General features: G+C 43.4%; 1 protein-coding gene across 1 annotated transcript; it reads right to left on the reverse strand.

Annotated features, from left to right (window-relative positions):
• Window positions 1–743: 743 nt before the first annotated feature.
• On the reverse strand, window positions 744–18,485 carry PGK1 (phosphoglycerate kinase 1). The gene is made up of 11 exons (XM_063313807.1): window positions 18,381–18,485; window positions 15,119–15,169; window positions 13,685–13,840; window positions 13,455–13,599; window positions 11,155–11,258; window positions 10,248–10,367; window positions 7,528–7,642; window positions 6,949–7,128; window positions 6,681–6,858; window positions 6,228–6,326; window positions 744–1,210 (listed from the first exon to the last, which is right to left on the reverse strand). Exons 1-11 carry the CDS (start codon window positions 18,443–18,445, stop codon window positions 1,170–1,172), a joined length of 1,254 nt encoding a protein of 417 aa, XP_063169877.1. The 5' UTR covers window positions 18,446–18,485; the 3' UTR covers window positions 744–1,169.
• Between the last annotated feature and the right edge of the window lie 836 nt (window positions 18,486–19,321).

Genomic DNA, 19,321 nt, shown 5'->3' on the forward strand with positions numbered 1-19,321 from the left:
ACCGGTGTCAGTATATATACTTAACGGGAGACCTATTTTCAGGCACTGAAGAAACTCTATATTAATATTTAATTTAAACAAGTGGGAAAGGGCAATTCTACCTTCCCCCCCATTTTTGGAAGAAGTGGTAGTTCAAGCCTTTTTCGTCCTCCAAATAAGGCATGAAATTGAACAAAAACTGTTAGTAACACTCCAAGTCACAGAAGAACTTACTTTTGTGGGCAGACTGAACGACTGAGGCAACATCACACATTATGTGAGAAATAAAAACAAATGTTGCTAAAAAGCTTCTGAGTGGACATTTTAGATTTCACAAGGGCAATTTATCTGCTTTAAAGAAAATAAACCAAACGTAGCTCACCTTTGTTTAAAATAACAGTGGCAGTCATCAGCGGACTTGGGAAATACCTTGTACAGACTGCACACACTTCGCATTAGGATTCCCCCCCACACACAAAAGAGGAGAATTAGGAAGTTAAAAATTTTGTGCAGACATAAGCATTTACTTTCTTTACATCTCAGCCTGTAGCAACAACAAATACTTTAAACTCCAAACATCAGTGAAAACCAAAGGGGATATTCTGAATGTTTGCTGCACTCTTAGTAACTGGAAAGCATTCAAAGCCCAAGTTTTCCCCAGAAATGCTAAGGATATAGCCAGTCCTTAAAACAACTCCTGGGAGATATTATAATTGATATAACCTCGGTGCTAATTAATGTGAAATTTAGAGAAAACACACATATTTCTGTCCGCACCTCATTTATTTGAAAGCTAACATTAATATCCTAAAATGTATATTCTTTGCCTGCTTGTGGATTCTGTGAAGTGACAAATAGCAGCTAAAACACCACTGAAGCTGAATGGATGGTTTTGAAAAGCTGACATTAGGGAACTCTGCCTGTTTTAAAGGCTTAAATATGTACACTCCAGAAATCACAGAAACCATTTTAGCATTACAGTAGTTCAAAGGAGATAGAAATGGACAAATCAGTGTTATGTAAACTGCCATCCTTATAGAACAGAGCCCCTGTTGTTGTTCTTTCAGTCTGCTTGCTTCCAGTTTACACCCTGTGATCTGCTGCTTGGAGGTGCTGCAATAGCTGCTTTAAAGACTTGGCGCAGAGGAACAATCAGGGAAACGGTGTTTATTCATCCCATGTTGTATGCATTACACACTGCTCAGAGCATCGACACCAGGAAGAACTTTACCTGCACACAGTTGAAAAGACACAGGCATCATCAGTTGGCTTCATCATGTATCATCTCAGATTAGAGTCAAAGGTCCCTCTTTACAGGCACCCCTCAACCATAATCCCCCCCAGGGGTCTTTATTTTTCTCCTGCTGAAGTGTCTAGGACTCTGAAGGAACAGGAGCCATTGCAGAAAATGTCAAGGATGTCTGCACAATTAATACAATTGGGAGTGAATTTCAGTGACAGATTTTCATTCATGTGTGTTATATTATTATCCAGGATTAAAAGACACATCTAAGTCAATAATTTGAATTAGCTCCCCAAATAAATTAACTACTGGTATGAACAGATGTTATGTTCACAAAAACTTTGAAGCTGGGCAATAAGACTTTCTATTAGGTAAGTGTGTTCTCTTCATGCATGTGGGGCAGAAGGAACAGTTCAGAGGCAGGCCATGCACAGCCCATAATTCATTTCAATGATCATCCGTTTCTGGCTCTACTTTGCCGGCTGTCTGGTATCACTAGTGTGCAGCAGCTACAGGGAAGGTGGCTTCCAATAGGGAAAAGGATGGCCTATCTCTGAAGTCTTCAGCAAAGGATCATTACCTTGTCGTGGTGCTGGAGCTTGAGCACCTCAATGATGCCATGAGCTAAACCGTGAAGGGTCACCCAAGACGAGAAGGTCATGACAGAGAGGTCAGACTAAATGCGATCCCTGGGGAAGGTAAAGGCAACCCACCCCAGTATTCTTGCCGTGAAAACTAAATGGATCAGTACAACCAGAGATATGTCGGTATACCATCGGAAGATGAGACCCCCAGGTCGGAAGATGGTCAAAATGCTACTGGGGAGGAACAGAGGATGAGCTCAACTAGCCCCAGACGTGATGACACAGCTAGCTCAAAGACAAAAGGACAGCTAGCGGCCGACGGTGCTGGTGGTGAACGGCGAATCCGATGTTCTAAGGATCAACACACCATCGGAACCTGGAATGTAAGGTCTATGAGCCAGGGCAAATTGGATGTGGTTATTGGTGAGATGTCAAGATTCAAGATAGACATTCTGGGCGTCAATGGACTGGAATGAGCCACTTCACATCAAATGACCACCAGATCTACTACTGTGGACAAGAGGACCACAGAAGAAATGGAGTAGCCTTCATAATTAATAGTAAAGTGGCTGAAGCAGTGCTTGGATACAACCCAAAAAATGATAGAATGATCTCAATTCGAATTCAGAGCAAGCCATCTAACATCACAGTGATCCAAATATACGCCCCAACCACAGATGCTGAAGAAGCTGAAGTAGAGCAGTTCTATGAGGATCTGCAGCACCTACTGGGCAACACACCTAAAAGAGATGTTATTTTCATCACAGGAGACTGGAATGCTAAGGTGAGCAGTCAAATGACACCTGGAATTACAGGTAAGCATGGCCTGGGAGAACAAAACGAAGCAGGACATAGGCTGATAGAATTTTGTCAAGACAACTCACTCTGCATAACAAAGACTCTCTTCCAACAACCTAAGAGACGGCTTTATACATGGACTTCACCAGATGGACAATATCGAACTCAGAATGACTACATCCTTTGCAGCCAAAGGTGGCAGACATCTATACAGTCGGTAAAAACAAGACCTGGAGCTGACTGTAGTTCTGATCACGAACTTCTTATTGCACAATTTAGGATCAGACTAAAGAGATTAGGGAAGACCCACAGATCAGCTAGATATGAGCTCACTAATATCCCTAAGGAATATGCAGTGGAGGTGAAGAATCGATTTAAGGGACTGGACTTAGCAGATAGGGTCCCGGAAGAACTCTGGACAGAAGTTCGCAACATTGTTCAGGAGGCGGCAACAAAACACATCCCAAAGAAAGAGAAAACCAAGAAGGCAAAATGGCTGTCTGCTGAGACACTAGAAGTAGCCCAAGAAAGAAGGAAAGCAAAAGGCAACAGCGATAGGGGGAGATATACCCAATTAAATGCAAAATTCCAGAGGTTAGCCAGAAGAGAAAGGAATTATTTTTAAATAAGCAATGTGCGGAAGTGGAAGAAGACAATAGAATAGGAAGGACAAGAGACCTCTTCCAGAAAATTAGAAACATTGGAGGTAAATTCCAGGCAAAAATGGGTATGATCAAAAACAAAGATGGCAAGGACCTAACAGAAGAAGAAAAGATCAAGAAAAGGTGGCAGGAATATACAGAAGACCTGTATAGGAAGGATAACAATATCGGGGATAGCTTTGACGGTGTGGTCGGTGAGCTAGAGCCAGACATCCTGAAGAGTGAGGTTGAGTGGGCCTTAAGAAGCATTGCTAACAACAAGGCAGCAGGAGATGATGGTATCCCAGCTGAACTGTTCAAAATCTTGCAAGGTGATGCTGTCAAGGTAATGCATGCTATATGCCAGCAAATTTGGAAAACACAAGAATGGCCATCAGATTGGAAAAAATCAACTTATATCCCCATACCAAAAAGGGAAACACTAAAGAATGTTCAAACTATCGAACAGTGGCACTCATTTCACATGCCAGTAAGGTAATGCTCAAGATCCTGCAAGGTAGACTTCAGCAATTCATGGAGCGAGAATTGCCAGATGTACAAGCTGGGTTTAGAAAAGGCAGAGGAACTAGGGACCAAATTGCCAATATCCGCTGGATAATGGAAAATCCAGGGAGCTTCAGAAAAACATCTATTTCTGTTTTATCGACTATTCTAAAGCCTTTGACTGTGTGGACCATAACAAATTGTTGCAAGTTCTTAGTGGTATGGGGATACCAATTCATCTTGTCTGCCTCCTGAAGAATCTGTATAACAACCAAGTAGCAACAGTAAGAACAGACCACGGAACAACAGACTGGTTTAAGATTGGGAAAGGAGTACGGCAGGGCTGTATACTCTCACCCTACCTATTCAACTTGTATGCAGAACACATCATGCGACATGCTGGGCTTGAGGAATCCAAGGCTGGAGTTAAAATTGCTGGAAGAAACATTAACAATCTCAGATATGCAGATGACACCACTTTGATGGCTGAAAGCGAAGAGGAACTGAGCAGCCTTATGATGAAGGTGAAAGAAGAAAGTGCAAAAGCTGGCTTGCAGCTAAACCTCAAAAAAACCAAGATTATGGCAACCAGCTTGATAGATAACTGGCAAATAGAGGGAGAAATGTAGAAGTAGTGAAAGACTTTGTATTTCTAGGTGCGAAGATTACTGCAGATGCTGACTGCAGTCAGGAAATCAGAAGATGCTTAATCCTTGGGAGAAGAGCAATGACCAATCTCAATAAAATAGTTAAGAGCAGAGACATCACGCTGACAACAAAGGTCCGCATAGTTAAAGCAATGGTGTTCCCCATAGTAACATATGGCTGCGAGAGCTGGACCATAAGGAAGGCTGAGCAAAGGAAGATAGATGCTTTGGAACTGTGGTGCTGGAGGAAAATTCTGGGAGTGCCTTGGACTGCAAGAAGATCAAACCAGTCCATCCTCGAGGAAATAAAGCCAGACTGCTCACTTGAGGGAATGATATTAAAGGCCAAACTGAAATACTTTGGCCACATAATGAGAAGACAGGACACCCTGGAGAAGATGCTGATGCTAGGGAGAGTGGAGGGCAAAAGGAAGAGGGGCCGACCAAGGGCAAGGTGGATGGATGATATTCTAGAGGTGACGGACCCGTCCCTGGGGGAGCTGGGGGTGTTGACGACCGACAGGAAGCTCTGGCGTGGGCTGGTCCATGAAGTCACGAAGAGTCGGAAGCGACTAAATGAATAAACAACAAATCCCTGAAGTAGCAGCTCATCTAGGGCACCTGGTGAAATGTTAATCAGAAATTTTCCAATCCAAATTCAGACACTATGAGAAAGTAGATTAAGTCCTCCACCAAATGTATTTTAAAATAGCAAAAGTGGGGGGAAATCTATTTATGAGTTCTACAAAGTCACACTATAATTCTCATAAATTCTTTAATATTAGATTTTAGGGAGTTATGACCCGCTAATGTATACTTTTACTAAGTATGCATAATATTCTCAGGAAACTTTACCACCAAAGTTTAGAGCAACCTAAGAAAACCTACAGCATGAATGCTAAATGTCCTTCACTATCACAGGCCTTCTACAAGTCCACATTCTTTCCCCTTCAGCGTTATTTCCTAGGCAACAGAGACAAAGGGCCTGTCCAGCATGGCATTTCTGGTAATAACAGTTGCTGAATACTTTAGTTTGGCTTCTTTTTCGGAGAGTAAGAAAGGCAACAGCAAGACAAAATTTATACGTATTGGGAAACAGCTTAATTACTAGAGGAAATCAAGAGCTATTCACAGAACAATACAGCCCATAAAGAAATAGCTATAAATTTTTCCCAAAGAGGCAACAACATTAGTCTTTGCCAACAAAACTAGGAATCCCATAGCACCTTAAAAGCCATGTATTTTGTCATATATTTGTATGGCTAGAATTCAGTTCATCAGATGAAATGCACTACACCAATGAAAGCTTATCCCATAATGAATCTGGTAATGGTTAAGGTGCTACAAGGATCCTTTTTGTTATAAATTATCTTCACTTTAAAAGTAAGTTTTTGATGCTACCCAACTCATTGATAAGACGCAGCTTCAGAGCAGTGGTAGTGAATGGTAATCCAAGGCCACGCGTTCTAGACAGGGCTGTATGACACGTGCTGCTTGGACATTTGATGGGCCCAATGACTGCACGAAGAAGTTCTGCATACTTTTAAGAAGCCGTGCACCAAAGTTCTTCACCTTGCTTAGACAAAGCGCATATGTCAAAAGGTCTTATGGAGCCTCAAGTTAAGTACTTGTGAGAAAATCAGTGGCTACATTTTTTTCTGAACAATGTTGTTGCAGTGTATGTTCTTCCCATCAACTACCTGGCTACCTAGACCACTAGAGTGCAAGTACTATTCAGCAGGAGCAGTGCTCAAGGCAAGATATGAAAAACATGCTATTAACTCATCATGGGTCGTCATCATCATCATCACCATCATCATCACCCCATTACCTTCTAGAAGTTCCAGGCTGGCTCCACCTCCTGTACTAACATGACTAACTTTATCTTCGGTATTCCATTTAGCACAGCACGTAGCAGTGTCTCCGCCACCTGTTTAGCAAAGTACAGTAAAAGAGGTTGGACTGTTTGTGACACAGAACCGGGATAATACCAAAACGTGCAATTTGCTGTTAAAACCATTTGAAATAAAGTTCAGAGCGACCCACTTCCAGTGGGTGGGTTCTCTTGACGTACCACTCCAATCATTCTTAGCCAACACTGTTAGGAGCTACAATCCAAAACATTTAGAGGGCATCAAATCAGACAGGTGGTGTAGATATTACTGAATTGGACAATGTAAGGCAATGCCCTCTGTTCCTCCCATGAAAGGAGACGATACTCAAATTGATCCAAGATGTACTAATCTGAAATGGACCCCCAGAAGGACAACAGAAAAGTTTGTACCGATAATGGTGATACAGCCTTTGCCAGTAACTTCCACAACTTTATCCATCACGGCTTTGGTTCCTCTGGCAAACTTCTCCCACTCAAAGACGCCAACAGGGCCGTTCCACACAATTTGCTTGGCTCTGCCCACCGCTTCGATGAAGAGCTTAATACTCTCAGGGCCACAATCCAATCCCTAAGACCGAGGGGACAAAATATACCGTTCAGCCCTTCCTCCGGCAAGCGCAGAGGAGAAAGAAGCGTGGCAACTCTTTCTTCCACCTACCATCCAGCCTGCAGGGATGCCAGAGGCCACAGTAGCTTCCCCAGTGTTGGCGTTCTCATCAAATTTATCCGCGGTGACAAAGTCGACAGGCAAAGTGATCCGGACCCCATTCTTCTCTGCCTTGGCCATCAGATCTTTGACTATTTTTGATCCTTCTTCGTCAAACAAAGAGTTGCCAATCTGGAAGCAAAAGAAAGCACACCTGGTGGCCGCCAAGTGCTGGTGCAAGCTGCTAGGAAGCCCATTAGTGCCACAAAAGCAAGAGCTGTGCAAATATATATTCTCTCTCTTAATGGATGAAGTGACCGGTGCACAGATGGGCAGATGAGGCTGCAGAAAATCTTTTTTAGTGTGACTTCTGAAAGTTCAGAGCTAAATCAGGAGTCTTGCAGTGGCTTGGTCAAAGAAGTAATATCCAACCCATTTAGTCAAATGTGAGCTTATATAAAAAATAGACAAGGGAAAGTTGTCTTGTTTAAGCATATGGCCAAAAACTGACTAAATATTTAACACTGATCAACACAAAGAATCCTTCCTATGCATTTTCTTTGCTCAACTAAAGACAGAACCGCAGCATACCTCCATATTGTTGAGTACTTTGAGGAAGGTGAAGGCCATTCCACCACCAATAATCATCTCATTGACTTTATCCAGCAAGTTACTGATTAGCTGAATCTTATCCTGAACCTTAGCTCTGATGAGCAGGGAGAAAAAGAAACCCAAGTTGTTAAATGCTGTATCTCTGCGGAGCATTTGAAATAAAAACATTTGAGACTGAAAGCAGCACAGCAGTGCTAACTAGATTGTAAAAACAGGATGTAAGTCGTGATAGAACATGATTTCATGTTTTTCCACATTATTTTTAAATGGGAAAAACATGTAAACTTGTTTTTTCTTTTGAGTTATACAAATACAGGCTAAAATAGAGAGAAAGGTGTAACACAGCTACATCCATGGATGGTAAGCTTGGCTCTCTCTCACGTCAAGACAGAAGATGAAACTGTAAGTCCATTCTCCACTCTCGCCTGAAACATCTAAATTGTATTAATTATCAATAAAAACAATTTATCACTATCCAAAATGTATTAAGGTAGACCCTAAGCCTGTTGTTCCAGTCCCTTTTACAGAATGGGATAGTAATAGTACTATCCCATTCTGTAAAAGGGACTGGAACAACAGGCTTAGGGTCTACCTTAATACATTTTGGATAATGATAAATTGTTTTTATTGATAATTAATACAATTTAGATTTTTTAACAGTTGGACTTTTTAAAAAAAGGATTATATTGTATTAATGTCAGTGACCAGACGAAAAGGAAAAAGAAAAAAAGAGCAAAATACGAACCAAAACACCCCCTCTCCAAAAGCCATTCACCACGTTGTGCTGCCCTCTCATGCCCAAATGTGTAATACTGATAACCAGTAGCAGAAGCTGCACGTAGTCATTCCTGTAAGCGCCAATTTGCACTAAGCAGACGTCCAACCTCTTTCTTCCTCACAAGTCAGCTGCCCGTCGGAAACAAAGTGATTCTGGGAAACCTACTTCTGGACAGCTACTGTTATGGATTTGTGTTTCTCCAAAGTAAAATATAACCAGGAAATCAACATTATTTCCCTACAGCAATTCTTAATATCCCTGTGAACAAACAGCAATAAATACAATGGTTTAAATTCACAGGGCTCTAAATTCAAACCATAGTTCCTTTGATTTCTCACTACTGTGAGCTCTTTTATTTCCTCTTAATTATAATGTATTTTATTCTCTACATGTAGGCTTGCATTTTTTAAAGTTATCCACCATTATTAACACCAATTAATAGCTATTTAATTATAACTGCAGGTCTAACAGTCCATTTTGGTTTCAGTTCTACAGCTGCTATTTTGTACACTGTGGGATGCCAGATGGTGGTCATGGCAGTGAACTTCGTGGTTATGGGCTGGATGTGCAGGCAGCCAAATCTCAACCCAGGTGGCCATACAAAATGCTGCTGGCTGGGGCACTCTGCTAGCACTGGTGGCATTGCTCACAAACCGACACTGATTGTTCAGGATGGTCTTGGTCTAGAGAATGCCAGCACAGGATCTTTCCTGATGGCACTAAGATTGCCACCAGTGCTCTTAGACATGGGTAGTAAGATCACTGGTTGTTTCTGCCAGAGGAGAGGGATGCTAGGACTGGGGCAAGTTGAGCCCCACCTCCCCAAACCCTGATCCCTCTGGATGTGCCCATCCAGTGGGAGTCCCTCTACCTATTGCTCAGATGGCTGCCTGAACAGATAATTGTGCCTGAGACAGCAAGACACTTGACATTATGTCTCCCCAGTCTTGGGAATGGAGACTGAGATGGTTCCTGCACTTCAGCTGTTCCTTGAGCCAAACCCTTAAGTGAAGAGCCAGGCAGGCTGAGCCAGATTCTGCTCTTGGTTCTTTTCTTTGGAAACCTCCTGAGTGAACTGGAGGAAAAGCCAGGCTCTGAGGATGGCAGGGCTCAACGGCCTGACTTCATGCTGGAGTCATGTGCCAGCAGAAGCCTTTTGGTTCTGAGTGAGCATTTATGCTTGCCAGCCTGTGTGAGACAAGGACGAAGTGGACAATTGCATTGATAATGTCCCCTGGGAGAGTGAGCTCTTGGCTATGGAAGTGGCCCAAGTGGAGAACAAGAGAAGACTGGGCCGAGGCCAGGAGGAGGGGGTTGGACTATCCGGCGTACACACACCCCTTGCAGCTGCAATCCAGGCCCCATTCTGGCAGAGAATTTCCCTTCCCTACTTCAGTTCCATACAACTAATTTCAAAGTCTGGCCAGATTTGGCAACAGTTGTCTGTGATGCTCTCTTTCCCACTGATGCATCACACTAAGCCAAAACCGAATTACCCTACAACTCAGCATACTTTCATTAAATATGTGTCTTTGGATTAGATCTATTAATCTGCTCTCGGAGATGTTTCCTCTTAAAAAGAAATCCCACATTTAGCTTGAAAGCTGCAGGAGTCATGTGTCCAGCTGCAGTGGTATCATTCTTGCATAATGGCAGAAGTTTCAATTTACACACAGAACTGCTGAATAGGCGGTATATGCACTAACTCTGGTTGAAAGGTCAAACACACACAACTACTTTGATTGATCCAGCTCATAATAGCATACACTAAGCAAGCCTGGGGCAGTTTTTTTTAAATCACCAAAAGACACATGGCAATAAATCTGTCCACATCATAACCCCCAACAAACTAATAATTAGGTTTCTTTCAAGTTTAAGGGAAAACAATCTGTGCTGAAGAAGAAAACAATTTGGTTCTTACCCTCCAAGGATTGCCAAGAAGGGGCGCTCTGGGTTCTCTAGAGCTTTAGCAAAATAATCCAGCTCTTTCTTCATTAGAAAGCCAGCAGCTTTACGATGCAGATTGACCCCAACCATGGAACTGTGGCACAAGGGGGGGAAAAACCCTCAGTAATATGCAATACAGATGAGCACCTGTGCCCATTCATTTGATCCTACAAACATAACTCAGTTAAAACAATTCAAGTCTACAGCTAGGAAAGTATTCAGTTAAAATATCAGCCAAACCACCCAAAGTCATGGTATTTCACAAGACCATATCGGTCTTTTTGACTTGCAGATTCTACAATAATATGGATTAAAATCTAAGAGAAAATAAGGAAATGGTCTTTCAAGAGCCTTTTTTTTTGTTAAATGAAATTTTTAAAGAATGTTCATTATTTTCCTCCACAAATCTGAACTTCAATCTAAAAATATTGCTTGACAAAGAGCACATTTACAACACGTATGATAGCTAGTCTCTCCCTGTACCTTACTAAGACACTTCTAGTAGCTTTTTTAATACTCAAGAGCATGTACCCAACACCTGTAGTAGTCAACATTTTCCATTCAGCTGAATGTCAGTGCTAATACAACTGATAGGTTCCAGGTTAAGGAAAACTGAACCCAACAGATACTCTGGACTACAGCTTCCAGAAGATATTTATGTAAGATAGCCGGTTTGCAACTGCTGGTAGAAATCCAAACTTTTGCAAAAGACTAATTACATTTTCTCAAGTCTGGAAACATTCAAAAATAAAAATGGTTTACTATAGTAACTTGTGTAAGAACCAGCCCTCTCAGTATATTGAGAGGGTTTGTTCTAAAAGAATGCCTCATGCCACAAGACAGAGGAACAGAGACAGACAGCGGTGACAACGAACACACACCTGTGAGCTCTATGTGCAGTTCCAAAAGCATCATTAACGTAAACATCTCCCAGTTTAGAAAGTGATGCTCTGAAAGCATCCACTTTTTCAGAATCAGCCTTGATCTGCAGAAAATAAAAAAAGAGTGAATTCATGACATTCAAGAATTCAAGACATTCATTCTTCAATCCCCAATTCCCCTTCCCACATCAGTGAGGCTTACAAAAAAGCTCCCTAAACCTAGCACTTCTATGCAAGGGGTGGCAAAAGGGAAACTTTCAGCAGGAAGAGGATGATGGAGTAAGAAGTACATCGCATACATACACTTTTGGCTTCTTGACCTGGCCACCCAGAATGCCCTTGATTAAAGAAACAGTTATCCACACCTGTAACAAAACCATGCTCTCTACTGATAAACCTGCCCTCTTCCTGCTGAAAGCTTCCCTTGCACAGCAGTGTAGATTTAGGGAGCCTTTTTGTAAGCCTCACTGTTATGGGAAGGGGGACTGGAAGCCAAAGAACGCTAGCACTGAAAAGCAAGCCCCACCTAAACTTTTAAGGATATACTCCCCCACCTAAAATTTATTTTCAGATAAACTGCAGCCCTGAGAATTGCACTGAAACTACTGATACAGGCTCTTTCCACCTGTGTAATAAACGGCAGAAGAACAGACAACACTGTCCTGATGGGATCTGCTCTCAACTCATTAGAGGGTTTTGGGGAGGAATTATGAGAAAAAAACCCCCATTCCTTAAAAGCTACTCCAGCCACCCATACTTTTATTTTTTTGTATAAATGATTTATACTTTATGTGGCAGGATGTTTCAAAACCCCATGGGAATAATCTAGAGGTTGGTAGGGATCAACTAATTAAAAATGTTTTACAGATTAATATCTTGATTATTACTCAGGCCAATCAATGTGCATGGTGCTTTAATGCACAAGCCCATGCCTAATGGGGCTTTCAAACCAAAACTGAAGGAGACAAATGGAGAAGGCAGGATAACAAGAATCAAATGTAAATGAAGGTGATGGTGAGTTAACTCACTTCATACGTAAGAAAGAGTAACAGGATATAACAAGAAGTTCAAGTGGGAATTAAAGTAGTCTTCAGAAGTTCATTTGCATACATTTTCAGAGCACTGTATGGCTAGTCTCTATCAACCTATGAAAGGGCATCATACTGTATAACAGTATTTTAAACTCAGAATAGTTCAAAAGGGAAACCAGCTTGAGGCTTAATGGGGTCAGAGATTCTAAGAAAAGAAACTGACTGTGACCAAGTTCTCTCAATGACCTTCAAGAAATGTCAGAGGTACAAGATGGCATGGACACCAGATGGCTGCCTGAAAAACATGTGGATCCTCATTCAAAGGTTTTTCCTAGTACAGTATGTGATAGGAAAATCTCACCAGCTAATAGAGCATTTTGTCAAACTTTCCTTGCATCCTTGTGACTTTTCATTTAGAATCTTCATCCTTTCTTTGCTTTAACTCAAATTCCATCTCTCAAAAAGCCACAACTCTTTATAACTTCATCCAAGTTTATTAGCTCTCTGCATGGCTTTCAGTGTCCATTACTGGAAAGGATTACAGCTAACAAGTCTAAGATCTGACAATGCAACCTGAAAATTAAAAATAGTTTTCTAGTGCATCAGGCTTCAAGCTGGGTAGAAGCTGGGGGATTGCTTGGTTCTTTCATGGCAAAGGAATGAGGAAAGGGCTATCCGTAAAGGAATGAATCAATAAACGCCATTTCCCACTGGCCCCTTATATTTCCAGCTTAAAAAAAGAAGGTGAAAACAGAAGTGTGGTGGATGTGGGGATGCCACTGCTTGAAGAGCCCTATGTACCTTTAAGTAGTGACGCCCAAAAGCAGTCATGGCTTTCTTTCTGGAAAAGATAAACTGTGATTGAACCCCCTCCTGAAAGCATACTGATGCTTTCAAACCACACTGTCCAACAGTACGCGCTCACCCCATGAATGGGGTGAATGGGAACATTTTATGACACTGCCTAAATGTGCATGTGGAAACAGGGCCCTGCAATTCTGCAGCAAAATAAGCCAGTAAGGGGAAACCCAACGTGCACGCTCCCTCTCCTCTCCCCCCGCCCCCAAAGCCAAGAGTCCAAAGCTTCATGATAAAGCTGTCCTAGAACATTGCTGCAGAGAAATTAGAGCCATTCTTCCTGTTACATTAACTCATTCCTTAGCTACATTCTAACAACATGAAGCATTATTAACAGGTTATCAAACGTGGTTTAATTACCTAACTTCTTTGTGAGAAACACAACACGACACTCACAGCAGTCAGTCTCACCTTATTGCCTGAAGCATCCTTCCCTTTTCCTTCCTCTTCTACATGGAATCGGAGGTTTTCCAAGAGAATAACTGAACCAACTGCAGGATTGGCACAAGCGGCCTCCACCTCTGAACCCACACAGTCTTTCAGGAATATGATGTCCCTGGAGACAATCCAAGATATATAGCCTCAGTTTACTAAACTGAAGGATATTTTATAGCATTTATATCACAGCCAGGATACCTTACCTGCCAAGTAGTGACTTGAGTTCAGCTGCTACCGGTTCCAAAGAGAATTTGTCAGGCATAGGAACTCCGTCGGGTCGGCCCAGATGGCTCATCAATATTACAGATTTGGCTCCATTGTCCAAGCAATGCTTTATGCTTGGAACCGCTGCCTTGATTCTATGAAACCAGAGGAAAAAGTGGAAAGATTAACTTGCAATCTCCACTATAAGACTCTCCTGCTGTATTTTGGGCAAATATTAGCACAGAAGGATCCATGGGCTCTGCCAGCAACGTAAGAGTCTGTGGATCATGAATAAACAATCAGATGCTTCCAAACACTTAGGATGGTAGTTCCATAAGTAACAGCCAGCATGCCCAGCTGTCAGTAATGAAAGGAGTTATAATCCAAAACATGTAGGGGCCACCAATTCCTGCTATACATTATAGCATCACATGGTCTCTTGCCATCACAAAATCCCACCTATAGAATCTCCTGCATGCTAATTTGTACATCTTGAACTACTTTAATGACCTTGATCTGAACTATGTAATTCAGAAGTTTCAATAATCCTGCCACATGTAAACCATTCTGATCTTATAAACATTATCACAGCCTTAAAATAAGAGATCTTGTGCAAGGGCAACAAACATATATAAAAGCTGTGGAGTCCTTGCTCTCTGAGCTTGGTTGTTTGCTTGCAGACATTAGTGCACTGAACAGGTAACGAAATGTCTGCAAGCAAACAGCCAGGCTCAGAGAGCACCAAGGACTCCACAGTTCAACCCTGAGCTACAGAGATTCTCTTCTATTGATATATAAAAGCTGACTATATATTTATCCTTATGCCTTTAACTCTACAGAAAGCCTTTTTCAAACGATTGCTTAAAGGATACCCCCCTCTAAATGAAACAAGGTTTTCTAGCACTTAAAGCAGCATTACGTTTTGCATACAGCTGCCCTGAATGTCCGTGAGTCCTGGGTTTTTCAACCTGCAACACAGGAAGGTACAAAGCTCATTTCAGCCAAAAGAAAGATAATCTCCCAGGAGAAGTTCTGTGGGCATATTTGGATCGGCCTCGCTTCATCTTCTTTTGTCAGGCTAACAGAAAGATGCAAACCAGCACTACAGAGCATATGTATTATATTCAAGGGCAAGGAGAGTCACATCTTCAGCGATACTCCATCTGTTTTAAAATCAGTGGTTCAGGATGCACCTTTGCACTAAAGAGTTAGCAGGAAACAAGAACTCTCATACGAAGCCAGATCAATTACCTTACTGGCTGTCAACTCCAACAAATCTGACAGAGCAAATGAACCTGCAAAATATTTAAAAGCCTGATTTGGAGATGACACCGATTAGTCTTAAAACTAATATAAGCAACCCATGGTCTCATATGGACTTGCAGTCCATAGAGAGAACTACCCAGAACTCTTAGGAGTTAAAAAGCTCTTACCTTTGATTGTTGGTTATTTTGTTATTCTTCATTGGTACATTGAAATCAACCCTTAAAAAGAATATGGTAAAGTTTTACTGTACAAACAAATTAAAACATTGGATTGGAATTAATCATTAAAATCCTACAAGGTTTAAAAAAATGTCCTATATCAGATTTATATTTGGGTACAAAACCACCAGATGCTGCTAACGTTGCTATCCCTGGATGCCTCTGATCAACTAATTAAGAATCCTATCACTCAAATGGTTTCAAAATAAAGGTCAGGTTTTAGACAGACTTCAGGTCAAGTGGTTAAGGTGCTAGGCTGGAAACCAGGAGACTGTGAGTTCTAGTCCCGCCTTGGGCGTGAGAGCCGGCTGGGTGACCTGGGGCAAGACACTCTGCCTCAGCCCAATTCACCTCACAGGGTTGTTGTCGTGGGGAAAAGAGGAGGAGGAAGGGGTATTAGGTATGTTCGCCGCCTTGAGTTATTTAAAAAAATAATAAAGGTGGGATAAGAAAAAAATAAAAATAAATAAATAGTTATGGTCAAGTTATTTAATGTACAAATTATATTTGCATTTTGGTCTATTACAAGCTCTGGTTTTCCTTGGCTAAGTGCTTAAACTCCTTTATATTCACTGCTGCCCCCCACCCCAATCTACAACCCCAGGTCTTTTGGTACATACAGCAGTAGATAAATATGGGGAACAGACCTACTGGCCAGCTTTTAAGAGCCAATACCTCAGTCTCAGCTAGAACAATGGGCTATTCTGAGGACTGTCGATTCACTTTATTGCAGGTATACTTGACTTTTTGTAAATTATAATTTTTAAATATTTTGTATCTGTAATTTTCCTCTTTACAAATAATAAAACCTTATGACATCCCATTTCTAGCAAGCAAAGTAATGGTCTGGAGCTAAACATTTACCAGCTGCAAAGGTTTATTGGTAGCATGAATAAGGTAAAATTCAAGGCAACAACAAATAGCAATAAAAAATCAAGTTTTTATTTCACATGGCTAACAGCAATTGCTCAGCAAAAATAGCCTGCTCTACTCAGCTTGAAAGGTAGGAGGAGCTTCAGGGGCTGTTTTTTTTTTACAAAGCATGCTTTCTGCCCCAAAGCTGAAGGAAACAGGAAATTATGTTGAACAGTATAAGTAGCAAGCCACAACCTGTAAAATTGAATTTTGTCTTGAGCAACTGAAAAGCTAACTTAAGGGAATGTGTTGGCTCTACTCTGAATGCACGATCTCAAAACAACAATCCCCATATTTTCAAAGGCTCAACCGAAGCAACAGATCACATCAATTTTTCTTTTAATTAATTCCAGAATATTAACACTATTTAATATTTAAGTCACTTAAATAAAAATGGGAAGCTGTAACAAAAATAAGATAATTGTTCCAAGGACAACTTAAACATGTAGAAAATGTTAATAATTCAAATAAACTTAAGTGGGCTCATAAATTGGACAGCAATTTAGGCTGTGAATGTAGAGGTGTAAGTGGGATGGAGAAGGGAGCTAACCAAAGACAAGAGAGCTGCTGATCTCTCCCATCTGAATCAAGCCTCCATTACTACACAGGGCCACAAATGTAGGACTTCAAATGGGAAACCCATTTGAAGAGCTTTGTGAATCAGATTCTCAATCCCTTTTCTTTCAATCACTGTCAGACAGAAGGGGAAGCACACAGTATAAAAAAAAAAAAAAAAGGGTGCAAGGACTTTGTCTACGTTGCAAGCTGTTAAACACTGTTAGCACAAACACTCTTGTGAAAGAAAAAGAGGATGTGAATCAATGCCCATTATGGCAGTGGACACTGTCCCTGGGACAAAATTACTCTGATTTTTTATAAATGGAAGAAATGAATCATTAGAGGTTAATTTATGATGCTGTACTGAGGGCCCTTGGTAATTCAAGCAGGTTCCAGAATGAAGCCTGCAGGTTACGACAAATTCCTGCCGTCCAACACACTCTGAGCAACGCATTAGAGGGGTTGTTGCTCAGATATTGTTAAACTGCAACTCCTAGCAGGCACTGTCTGCACATCCAATACTGAGGGATGTTGGCAGTTACACAGCAAAGCCTGGCAGCATATCCCTTCTATATGTAGCAGGCAACAGGAAAGAAATCCAGCCTTCAAGGCGACAAAAATACTGATTTGGATGTAGATTCAGAGATCCTCCCTTTTTCAATGCTAAAAAAACCCCTCCTTATACTACTCAGAATTTCCAAACATCTTAAATCCTAGCTAGTCCTCAATGACCTTGAGCAAATGTTTCATTTAATTTTTTTAAGGTCTTTTAGGTTTAAAAACTATTTAAAACATCACCTGCATGCTGTATGAAACAGCACAATTGTAATGATAGCTGTTAGCTTTTTTCCTCTTCAGGTACAGATTTGGGGGGGAAAAAAAGTGAAAGGTCCCCTGTGCAAGCACCAAGTCACCTCTGACCCTTTGGGGGGATGCCGCTTTTGCAACGTTTTCTTGGCAGACTATAGCGGGGTGGTTTGCCAGTGCCTTCCCCAGTCGTCAGATTTAAGCACCTTTAATTCTCTGCCTCAGCCCTATTTTGCTAAAGGAGACGCCCAAATTTCAGTTTTTGTAGATGGACCGTTATCTATAATAAAACCTAGGGCCAGAGCGTGCCCCTTTCCCATTTCAGTTGCAGCTTTCGGGCGCACAGTCCCTCGCGTTGCTATCTTGCCCGCCAGCCCGTGCCCGTCCCCGCCCCCCCGTCTTTTGCCACGGCTGGAACAAATCTGGCATTTAAACCCTGCACGTCAATCAAGCCCCGGAGGAACAGCGCCTTCCCCCCAGCCCCCCCCCCCAGGATGGAAAGACTGCATTCTTTAGCAGCTTATTTGCAACTAAATCTCACTAAACTGTACCCAGTAAGTAGTACTTTGGGGGAGGGGCCTATTGCAAATTCTGCCGTTAATCGGTCGTGTTCTGTTGGAACGGGCTGAGGATGATTTTATTCCCTGGCACGTCCCGAAGATCTTTCCTCGGGCAAACCGCTTCAGCACAGCCAGGCGCCCCCCGTCCTCTCTGCAGATTCCCGCGGGGCTGGAGGCCCCGAAGGTCCGCCAGGGAGAGCCCCGGGACGGCGCCTCAGGCCAGCGCGACGACCTCAAGCGCCGCTCGGTGCGGCGTCCGCGCCCTGAGGGGACGCGCGCACGGGGCGGCCCGCGGCCCGTGCGGCCTCCCGGATCAGCGCGGCCCCGCGGCCCCCACAGCGCCCCCTCCCCACCCAGCAAGGGCGCCTCACCTCATGACGACGCGCTTGCCCTTCACGTCGACTTTGTCGAGGGTGAGCTTGTGGGAGAGCGACATCGCGGCGGCGGCGGCGGCGGCTCCGGCAGAGAAAGCGACCTCCTCCCGATGCGCGCGAGAGGCAGAGAAGCGGGGAGGGAGGCCGCGCGGCCCACGGCTACTTCCCGGGAGGCCTCGCCCCGCCCCCGCCTCCTCCGCATAGGCCGGCCTGTCTCCCGGGCGTCGTGCGATTGGCTCGGCGGCGGGGCCGTCAAGCCCGGCAGAGGGCGCGCGGGGCGATTCGGAAAGCCGCACCTAGCCGCCTGGGGGCTGGGCGGGAAGCTCCGCCGCCCCGCCTTGCGCCCTGCCTTTGCAGAATTGGCCGCCGTCAATGCCGCGTCGCGCGGAAAGGGCGCCCAAGCCGCCTCGCTTGCTCCTCAGCCGGGGCCTCGGGCTTGGCTGGGCCGCGGCCCCTGCTTTTCCCGGGGCTTTCCTTTCCCAGCCTCCCGGTTGGCAGGGGATGATGGGAGCCGCAGGCTGCAGCGGGGCCCCAAAATGGCGGGAAGCCGTGGCGCTGAGGCCGCGTCTCCACGCCGGACCCTCCTAAAGCCTTAGGAGGCCGCCTCAGTCGGGTCATTTCCCCCACAACAAGCCTCCAGATGGGCCCCAGAAGCCTTTTTCTGCGTTAAAATGAAAGTATGGCAGTCAGGTGGGGCAAAAATGCCGACCCCTCTCTGTGCTTCAGGGTCGGCGAGGGGCCTGAGATGGGCGCCCAGCGGCGGGTGGCGCGGAAGCGGAGTTTGCGGAGCAAATTTATTTTATTTATATTTCAAATTTCTATCACCGCCCATCTCTCCCGAAAAGGGGACCGGCTGGGTTCGCCGGCCAGGACGGTTCCCTCTGGCGGCCCCACGCGTTTCAGCCCCCTTTTTTGTGCGTATGGCGGGGGAATAATCA

The sequence above is a fragment of the Candoia aspera genome, chromosome 12 (assembly GCF_035149785.1).
Source record: "Candoia aspera isolate rCanAsp1 chromosome 12, rCanAsp1.hap2, whole genome shotgun sequence".
Lineage (NCBI taxonomy): Eukaryota > Metazoa > Chordata > Lepidosauria > Squamata > Boidae > Candoia > Candoia aspera.

Coding starts and splice junctions, on each gene's coding strand:
- PGK1 (XM_063313807.1), bottom strand. CDS start 18,445: ATGTCGCTCTCCCACAAGCTCACCCTCGACAAAGTCGACGTGAAGGGC. Junction 11,259..13,454: donor AGGATGCTTCAGGCAATAAG/GTGAGACTGACT, acceptor TATTTTCTGCAG/ATCAAGGCTGATTCTGAAAA. Junction 7,643..10,247: donor TTCTTGGCAATCCTTGGAGG/GTAAGAACCAAA, acceptor CCTGCTCATCAG/AGCTAAGGTTCAGGATAAGA.